The 10,000-nt window shown below is 33.2% G+C and overlaps 1 protein-coding gene across 2 annotated transcripts in view; it reads left to right on the top strand.

Moving 5' to 3' along the window:
- Nucleotides 1–1,923: 1,923 nt before the first annotated feature.
- LOC137640640 (cell adhesion molecule 3-like) overlaps nt 1,924–10,000 on the top strand; it is a 66,143-nt gene continuing 58,066 nt past the window's right edge. The window contains exon 1 of one of the 2 annotated variants that reach the window (XM_068373137.1): nt 1,924–2,413. In XM_068373137.1, the coding sequence (XP_068229238.1) occupies nt 2,353–2,413 (61 nt within the window). In that variant the 5' untranslated portion in view covers nt 1,924–2,352. The remainder of the gene's footprint in view (nt 2,414–10,000) is intronic. The other variant, XM_068373138.1, reaches the window with a different exon arrangement.

Raw genomic sequence — 10,000 nt, forward strand, 5'->3', positions numbered from 1 at the left:
TTAATTCACTTTTATATATTGATGATGAATCCAAGATGATTGTAAAAAAATATCATCCATATTTTTCTCTTATGTTTTAAGAAAACGAGAATATTTCAAAATATTTCATCTCTCTCTCTCTCTCTCTCTCTCTCTCTCTCTCTCTCTCTCTCTCTATATATATATATATATATATACATATATACATACATACATATACCAAAGGCACTTCCCCCAATTTTGGGGGGTAGCATATGCATATATGCAGATATATATATATATATATATATATATATGTATATATATATATATATATATACATATATATATATACACACACACACACACACACAAACCCTGTCATAAGGTAACATACAATCATATGATCAGGTGAAATACCTAGAATAATTGTAAAAAAAAAAAAAATATGCTGGTTTTTAAAAATTACTTCAGAAGTAAATGTAAATACAAGATTAAGCAACAAAGTAAAAATATAGACAAATTAGTTATTAGAGAAAATCAATATTTTCGGTGTTAGTAACCTCAAATATAAAAGTAATGGATAAGGCTAATAAACAGAGGGAGTAAAACTAAGAAAAAAATATAAATAAAAAAATTATTATTAACCACAAATTCTTATTACTAAGAGTGAGTACCCAACATATTGCACGGATTAATAACTAGAAACAAACAGATAATAACAGAAAAATATTACAACGAATACAGAATAATGTCTGTCTGTTATAAACATCAAGCTGGTTTAGGTGCGTGGAATTCTACACCTAAATAAAAAAAAAAAGTATATATTTATCAAAAAATATAAAATATATATGAAAAAATGAGTTAATATTTTTTAAATTAAAACAAAGCTCTGGTTGATGTTAATAACCCTAAACCAAAAAGAAAAAGAGAAAAGTAAAAGAAATGAACAAATATATAGAGAATAATTTTCATCCGTTGTCAACACAAAGCCCGTGTTGCCGCATGTAAATATATATATAACATGGGCACAAATAGACTAGCATTTGACGACCGGCGCAAGTGTTAATGTGAAATGAACATTCGCAGACTGACATATACATTTCACGTGGTAAATATGCGAGTAGGCGTTATTACTGTTCGTTAGGCTTTCCCATGTTAACAGTCGCATTATTCGTTGCGGTTAAGCCATCAAATAACGTGAAAGTTTCGGAATGAAAAAAAAACAATTGGCAAAGAATTTCTGGGACTTGCAGCATTTCACTTGTCTTCGAAATAGATGTTATCAGTTTTGACAATAAATTAATGGTGAAATTAGTGACCATGTTAATAATGGGAAGCATCCACGGTCATTTTCCAATTTGATGTGCAGAATGGAAATGGATTTCTCTTAAATTTTCCATTAACTGGAAAAATACATACCGTTGAAGAGCAATCTTTTCGACAGTAATCTGAACATTGCGTTACTTGAAGGTTTTCTACAAAGCGTAGGATAATTAAAATTAATAATAAAAAAATATGCGCGCCTGCAGTGTTAAAATACGCATAGAAAATATTTCAGGATAGGTATCTAACGTTCCGAAAAAACAATCAATTTTCTTCCCCGAAAGACTACAATATTCGTCGCGATTATTCGAATAGAGTTGGACAGCCGCGAGAACTTCGTCGGGGTGGGCTTCGAAGTCGCCGCTTAGCATGAACTGGTTCCTCCAAGCTCTAACGACACCGAACAGGCCCTCTGCCAGGATCCCTTTGTCATTGCACGTGCGTTGCTGCTAAAATCCTGATGTGCCCTACCGGCGTGCCAGGCGTATGATAGCGACAGTGCGTGATCCGTGTCTCTTATCAGATTCTCTATGACGCAACTCTTTTACAGAATTGCGACTGTACTGTCAACTTTATGTCTGAATAACAAGGGTAATAAAGGATCCTTAATGTAGACATAAAACAGAACACATCCCATTGCTGGACGAGGTCATAGCAACGCGAGAGTGACCCAAGTTTTGATCGTGGTGAGAAGCATCTGACCGCCACTTCGCAGCCAGTTCATCTCAGTTGTCAACAGCTGGCCGTTCCGATGAGAACGTTCCTCGGGCTTCTTTAGCGCCTCGCTCGTCTGGTGTTTGTGTTGCACGCCTCGTCCGTTTCCCCAGAAATGGCCTTAGTATAAAACTGTATTATATATTGATGTCATCAATGTCATAGCTGCACTAAAACGAGGTCTCGTCGTTTTTGTAAAGCATCTGAAGTTAAAATATCCGTGAATAATACAAAGATTGAAATAAGATTTTCATAAATGATGTCACCGAATGTGACTACTATCTATGACAAAAACCAAAGTGAGTGATCATAAATTCGAAGAGCGTGATTTGTTTGACAGGTGTCAAGGCCAAAATGGACAAAAAGTATGAGACGATTCTCTTCTTGGTTCTTGTTATTCTCCTCAATACAAAAGGTAAGTAACGTTTCCGTTGGATGAAAGGGAAAAGAACGTTTCCGTTGTTATATAAAAGGACGGGAATTTTTATTTCATTTTTGGTTTCCTTTCTGAAATATTCAGAAACGAAATATCTGTAACTCCCTACAATATAAAAATATTTCATTCTTTTTCCAGTACCATTTCACAATCAGTAATAGCAGCCTACATGCGATTACTTTTGTTCGAGAAAAATATATTTGTATTCTTTTGTGGCATTTAAAAAATATATATTTTACTGATCGGCAACGTGGTTATGCTGTTATTAGATAGCCTGACATTTTTTTTCTTTTAAGAAAAAGGGAACATTTACAATTTATATCGTATATTATATAATCTTACGGAGCATACCGATATTTTCTTTTCATTCAATTACAGTTTAGACTAGTATTCTTAGGGGCACTAGGATTTTATAAGGAAAAGGGTGAAAAGAGATTTAAAGTCAAATAAAATATTTTTCAATATTACCACTAACGATTCTTTAATTGTTTGTTCCATAGATACTCTTCAAAATATTTCTTCTTCAAAGAAACATTTATGATGATTTATATAAAGACATATGTTAACATCACATTTAAAAGTATTTCCCTAAATATTCATTAACAATAAAACAAGGATCCTAAGGCAGTTGTGTGTCTCCGCAAACAAACAAATAAAACATTAAAATAACAGATTATTTCTATTCAGCACCAAACACTTATATACCTACAATAATGTGAATCTTGTAAAAAGTCACATCAACAATAAACATAGCAACATTTTGCAGATGCTCTTGTGTGAAATTCTTGTGGCTTACAACCAAATGTCCTATTTGCATAATGCCCCCATCCCTAACCCTCACATACCCCCTTTTTTTTATACCACGACGAGAAAGCGACTTTGGGATGAAAGAGTTTTCGTCTTTTTCTTATCAGCTTTCGGCTCTGTGTGCTAGCATTCGAAGATTAAAGCAAATGTTCTTCCAAGGTTTCTTTCCTTCGCCCCCTTTTTTTCCCTCCCCAGTTTCTGACAGATCTCGGATGTGGGTAGAGATTAGTGTATACGTCAGTGTAACTGCACAAACAGAATTGAAAAAAATATTGAACGTATAAAAATACATCATCTATTCATATTTCATCTTATAAAACACACACACAATTCATACGTACATGCACACACACACACACACACACATTATATATATATATATATATATATATAAAATGTATATAAATGTATATATATATATATATATATATATATCCTTCTCTGATTAGAAATACCTTGACGTGGTGAAAGGGCGTGCGTATTGTCATGATCAGCAAAGCTGTACTGGTCAGGGCCACCCATACCAGGTTGGTTTGCTATGAGCGATATGACAACAATCTTCCACCATCAATCCGCAGTGTCCAGCGTGGAGATGAAAGTAGCCAAACACCAGACATGAATAAGGACATTTCTGAAGCTTTTGTTCTGCATTGGACTAGAAATGGCCATAAGTGTTGTGCGTGTGTGTGTGTGTGTGTGCATGCATATATATATATATATATATATGATTATTATTATTGCTTGCTAAGCTACAACCATAGTTGGAAATGCAGTATGGCATAAGCCCGATGGCCCCAACAGGGATAACAGCCCAGTGAGGATAGGACACAAGGAAAAATAGAATTTCTCAAGAAGAGTAACATTAAAATGAATGAATGAATAAATAGATATATATATATATATATATATAAAAGGGAGAGAGAGAGAGAGAGAGAGAGAGAGAGAGAGAGAGAGAGAGAGAGAGAGAGAGAGAGAGAGAGTATTGCCCCTCTGATCCCTCATCACTTCTCGGATTGGATTTTATTGTATCCTGCACAATATACATACATATATATATACATATATATATATATATATATATATATATAAATATATATCCACAGCACAGTAATATAAATTAGGTTCAATCCAAAGGCTGATGAATTATAGGAAGGATAAATTAGTTGAAGAAAGAACAGTAACCTAATTCGTATAAGAGCTCCAAAAATATTGCCTTTCTTTAGGAATTTCTACGTTAATTGGAAATATTTTTAATCTCAGAGGAATAAGACACGAAATTATTGATATATTGATTTAATGAATTAATCAATTCTGCTCATTTCACTGAAGAATTTAGCAATGTGAACGCTGCAAAGAATGTTTTGAAGTCGAGAATTGTCAATTTTTTTTTCATTTTCATGTCAATTCATACATCTGTCCAAATACGCTTACACAAATAAATCTGCTTACTTTTCTTATTTGCAATGAGTGGAAACTAATATACGGTTGGGAATAGGTTTAGATGTATGTATGAGTAAATCCGTGTGAGTGTACGTGAATGTATTTAGTTTTCTCATCCGACATTAACAGCTCCGTCACACGAATCTACAGGTTAATGCTTACATGTGTGCGAATATGTGATACTATACACACATGTATGCTTTCATGTCTTGCAGTCGTTATACTTACTAAACACGAAATGGACAAAAACAGGTTTAAGAAAGAGTTGAAAGAGATGTCGATATTTTCTTGCCTGTAATAGGATGAAAAATATTGGCAACTGCGCGAAAACAGATTTCGACAATTTGATTAGGCTTCCTATTATCAGAAAAGCCATATGGTTCACTTTTCTATTTTACTGATTCTTGTTTTAATGTCTATTTATTTACCTAACATTATCTCACTTTTCGAAAAAGTTTTTTTTTTCACGTAAAATAATGATACTAATTCAAGATAAACGCCGAGAAAACTGAAATTCACCGAACACAAATTCTTTTTCTTTTATGTTTATTTATTTCCTTTATACTAATCTACATTTTAAAGCGAATATTTTTACGCAAAATAACGATACAGAATCATGAGCCTAATTCAAGAAAAACGCAAAGAAAATTGAAATTCATAGAACGAATTCACTTTCAAATTTACTTTCATATACCATCTCTTACATTACGCGCCACTCTCTCTCTCTCTCTCTCTCTCTCTCTCTCTCTCTCTCTCTCTCTCGGAACGACATATTATATGCCATTCAATCTTTATCATGAATATAAATATAATAAAAATTAAACAGATTTTGTAGGAGATCAGTTTAAGGAAAATAAGCCTCTTGAATTGAATAGTCCAAAGAAGATACTGTATAATCCTGCAACGATGACATTTCGTAAGTAAGTTATTATCTTGCGTCTTTATACCTTAAGGCTTCATACCTCTAAATATGACGAATGAGGGAGGAAAGCTAGTAGAGATTCTTGAAGATATGTTTCAACGAATTATATGCGCTCTACCCTTACGCCAATATATTCTTGATATATATATATATATATATATATATGTGTGTGTGTGTGTGTGTGTGTGTTTTTGTGTGTGTGTATGTGTGTGTGTGTAAATATAAGAGTGCTGACTTGTTGAAATCAAATGAAAATGAAAAGGCTGAATCTGTTGAGATGAAACTGGTTGCGTAGTACATGGGATGTAAAATGGACTAAAACGGTGAGAAATTTGGACAGGTGGAAATGAAAAAAAAGAAAAAAAATTTGAGATGGATTGACCATATAAAAGAAAAAGAGGCGATAGGTTGGTGAACATACTCTATACTGTATACAGCAAAAATGATGGTAGGGACTATGTGAGAAACCCGGGAAAGGGTTGAATAGATGACGTGAAACAGGTATTTAAAAAGATTAATTTTTAATAAACGACTAAAATCGGGGATTCATCAGTTAAAATAGTTAATTTTGTGTTTTTTTTTTTTTTCACTGGAGCCATTTCATGTCGGAGGAAATGGCCAAGTCTTATAGAACGATTTGCATTTCTAAATAAAAATAGCTTATCGAAAATCTGAATTTTTTTTCAGACAATAAAACATTTATAGGATTATGATAATGATTTCATTTGATTTCCGTGAGCTTCATAAGGAAAGAAAGATTTGAAAGAGAGAATGAGAGAATAAATTAAATAATTTAATAAATAGAAAATCAATAAAATATTGCTCCTTATAATGAAAGCTGCTGCTGTCAAGGCATTTTTTTTCTAAGCTAAATTTGACATAATTACAAGAATCTATACAGAAATCCTATGATATGTCAATGGGTATCAATTAATGGCTTACGTTCCTATCGAGGCTCAGTTTCTTCAATAATAAAAGTAAGTCAAAAAGTAATTGCTCACTCTCACATTCTCAAAGGTAAAGTTCCCCATGTAAAGGTACCTAGTTTAAAATTCTTGGCGTCAGTCGTGGCAGTAAAGCCCTTTTTGTGTAGTCTTTTGCTTAAATATTTTTAAAAGAGATAAAAATTTCATAAACTTTCCGAGTTACGTTTTTCACCTCGTTACTTTTTATCATTTTCTCTTTCAAGCCAGTTGAAAGTCAAATTATTAATACTAGTTCTTTACATATATAGGACTGAAATTATATATATATATATATATATATATATATATATATACAGAGAGAGAGAGAGAGAGAGAGAGAGAGAGAGAGATTGATTCCCTTATAGAAAGTGGTTTCAACGAAAATCAACAATACAGTCATAGCCTCACTTACTTCCACCTGCTGAATCTAGGATGAAACCCTCAAGCAAATGTGAACGTCATCAATCAATTCATACACCTACACGAGAAAACTTCTCAATATCGCACGATTCCCATACACACACTGTGCTATTCACTCCAATTCTTGAGCTTTTTGTATTCCAAAGACCTTTCTTTCAAATGTTCCTCACACAATCTACCAACTCCTTTCTCTCCCCTTAACACCTTTGAATTCTGCACCATTATTCATAGTCTCTTCTTGTCTGCTCTATTCACAAATTTACAACTCCTCAAAGACTTTCAAACTATTTTACCATTTCTCACCCTTATCTATTTTTCTCTCCGTATACAATGCCAACACAATTCATCTGTATAGCACAACATCAACCACTTCTTTTATATATGCTTTCAACGTACATAATTCACTTCCATAAAAGTGGCATGGTTCGACGATCATCTCGTACAGTCCTACCTTAACTTCTACAGACAATTCAAATGTCTTACGATTCTTTTTCGCACATACAGTAGCTTTTTTTCCCCCTAATCAGGGAATTGATCGGGACTCGAACTCATATAAACATACTCAAACATCATCATCATCATCATCTCTTACGCCTATTGACGCAAAGAGCCTTGGTTAGATTTCGCCAGTCGTCTCTATCTTGAGTTTATAATTTAATACTTCTCCACTCATCATCTACTTCGCGCTTCATAGTCCGCAGCCATGTACAGTAGGTCTGGGTCTTCCAACTCTTCTAATGCCTTGTGGAGTCCAGCTGAACGTTAGGTGAACTAATATATCTTGGGGAGTGCGAAGAGCATGCCCAAACCATCTCTATCTACCCCTCATCATGATCTCATCCACATATGGCACTCGAGTAATATCTCTTATAGTTTCATTTCTAATCCTGTCTTGGCATTTAACTCCCAATATCCTTCTGAGGGCTTTGTTCTCAAATCTACTAAATCTATGGTAGATTGTTTCATTGCCATACTATACACTCTGCCTGAATTCATTGCTTTGTCAGCCTCTTCTGCTTTACTGTCTAAATATTCTCTCCAGTCATTCCTAGCTTTTCTTTTGACCTCACTATAAATACTAGAATACTTAGCATGCTCCAACATTTAACGTATATATATATATATATATATATATATATAGCCGAGAACAAGAAAGTGATTCCAGATTCAATGTACGTTCAAGTGAGTTAAGTTCAGAATGATATAGAATTTTTTTTTACCTGAAAAATAGGATACCATGCCCTACAATGTAAAAATTTTGCATAAAAAAAAAAACCTTAAATGCTTGGCAACATCTATTCCAGGATTTTTACCGCTTTAAATACGGGTATACTGACGTAAAGGAGTGATATTAGGGTCACAACCCCGTAAAAGATAATAACAAAGGTAAAATTACGGTCGCCTGTACTTTACTAAAATACGGTTGAGAACAGTATATTTTTAGGGATAATTCCCGATTAAAATTACGGTTTTTTCGAAGTGTATATGTTGAATTTTATTTAGCTTCATTTTGCGGAATCTGAGCTCCTATCCATTAGCTGTTCATTATAAAATAAGTCCAGAACCACAGGGATGACGCATTATAAATCTCAACCAGTCGTTGTGTGAACACGTGAAAAGATAAGAGTTTTAACGTAATTAATTTTCCATGAGGCTCTGTTCACACAATGTTTGTATGTTATAAGAATTGAAAGGTTGAGAGATGTAGACGATACGCGAAGAGGAGGTAAAGAGGATATCGTAGGTGAGAGGATGGATCAGAGTCTAAGAAAGTTTTGTAATAGTGGATGAATTGAGAAGGAAAAGTTGGAGAAACAAATGTACGATTCGTTAGTGTATGGAGAATAGAGAGACTGAGACCTTAAAGTTCAGGATAGATTGGCTGAATAAGGAACTATTAAGAGAGATTAAGGAAAAGAAAGAGAAAGTGCAAGATGTAGGTGATTAATGGAGTTTTTCTGTGAGAGAGGGGATGGTTCGATAAATTTTTATAGTGGCTTTTTGTGTAGAAGTCTGAAGTGGCAGATAGAATAGATAGATAGATAGATAGATAGACAGATATATAGATAGATAGGTACAAATGTAACTGTGTTATTCGATGCTAAACTGATTTTATTTAGCTACATAATTCAGTATTGGTCGTGGTAAATATAACAGTAAACTATTCAAATACCAGTTAATTCAGTTAAGCCCATACAATGATGAGTTCATTCTTCTCGTATTTGGTAATCAAAAGATACAAAATCTCTGTATTTTTAAGTCACCTCATTGCTAAAATTTGCATTTTTAATTTTTTTGAAACCGGTTAAAATAAAAGGAAACGATTCTTCCTTCATTTGGAGATGTGCATTTCTTGCATAATAACCATGATCGCGATTTTTATTAATGGCCCTTAAATATGCTATTTCGATTCTTATTGGCGATTGAATAGAGAATGAAGCTAAACCATTAATCAACTCCTGCCATTGAACAAGGAAATAGAATAAACAAATCCGATAAGATTTCCTGCGATAATTGATTCATCTATCTAATTAAGATCTTTATAAATTTTATATCCTAAAGATATTCTGCCTTAAATTGAAGTAATTTCTCGAATGACATCACACAAAAAAAATCTCATCATCACAAATTCATGATTAAGATTTAACTTCAATCACTCTTTGATATTTGAAGAGTTTTCATCTGACTTTTTTTCCTAAATCTTTATAACCTTGTTCGTCTGAAATAAAAATATACGGAATCTTGATTACATGCAGCATTCTTTCGTCTGGATAACTTCCCTCTCTTTCTTCAGAACATTTTTAATTTTAGTGATTTAATTTGGGTACATAAATACATATTCCAAGACAGAATCTTAAACAAATTCGTCAGTGACACATGGGCATTTCGGGATATCTGTTTGAAAGAGTTTCAGAAGAATAAAAAGAAATATTTCCTTAGGTAGCGAACTATAAATGGAAATAAAACGGAATCATTTAAAGGTAATGTCAACTATAATTACATATTATTATT

Source organism: Palaemon carinicauda, chromosome 5, assembly GCF_036898095.1.
Source record: "Palaemon carinicauda isolate YSFRI2023 chromosome 5, ASM3689809v2, whole genome shotgun sequence".
Classification (NCBI taxonomy): Eukaryota; Metazoa; Arthropoda; class Malacostraca; order Decapoda; family Palaemonidae; genus Palaemon; species Palaemon carinicauda.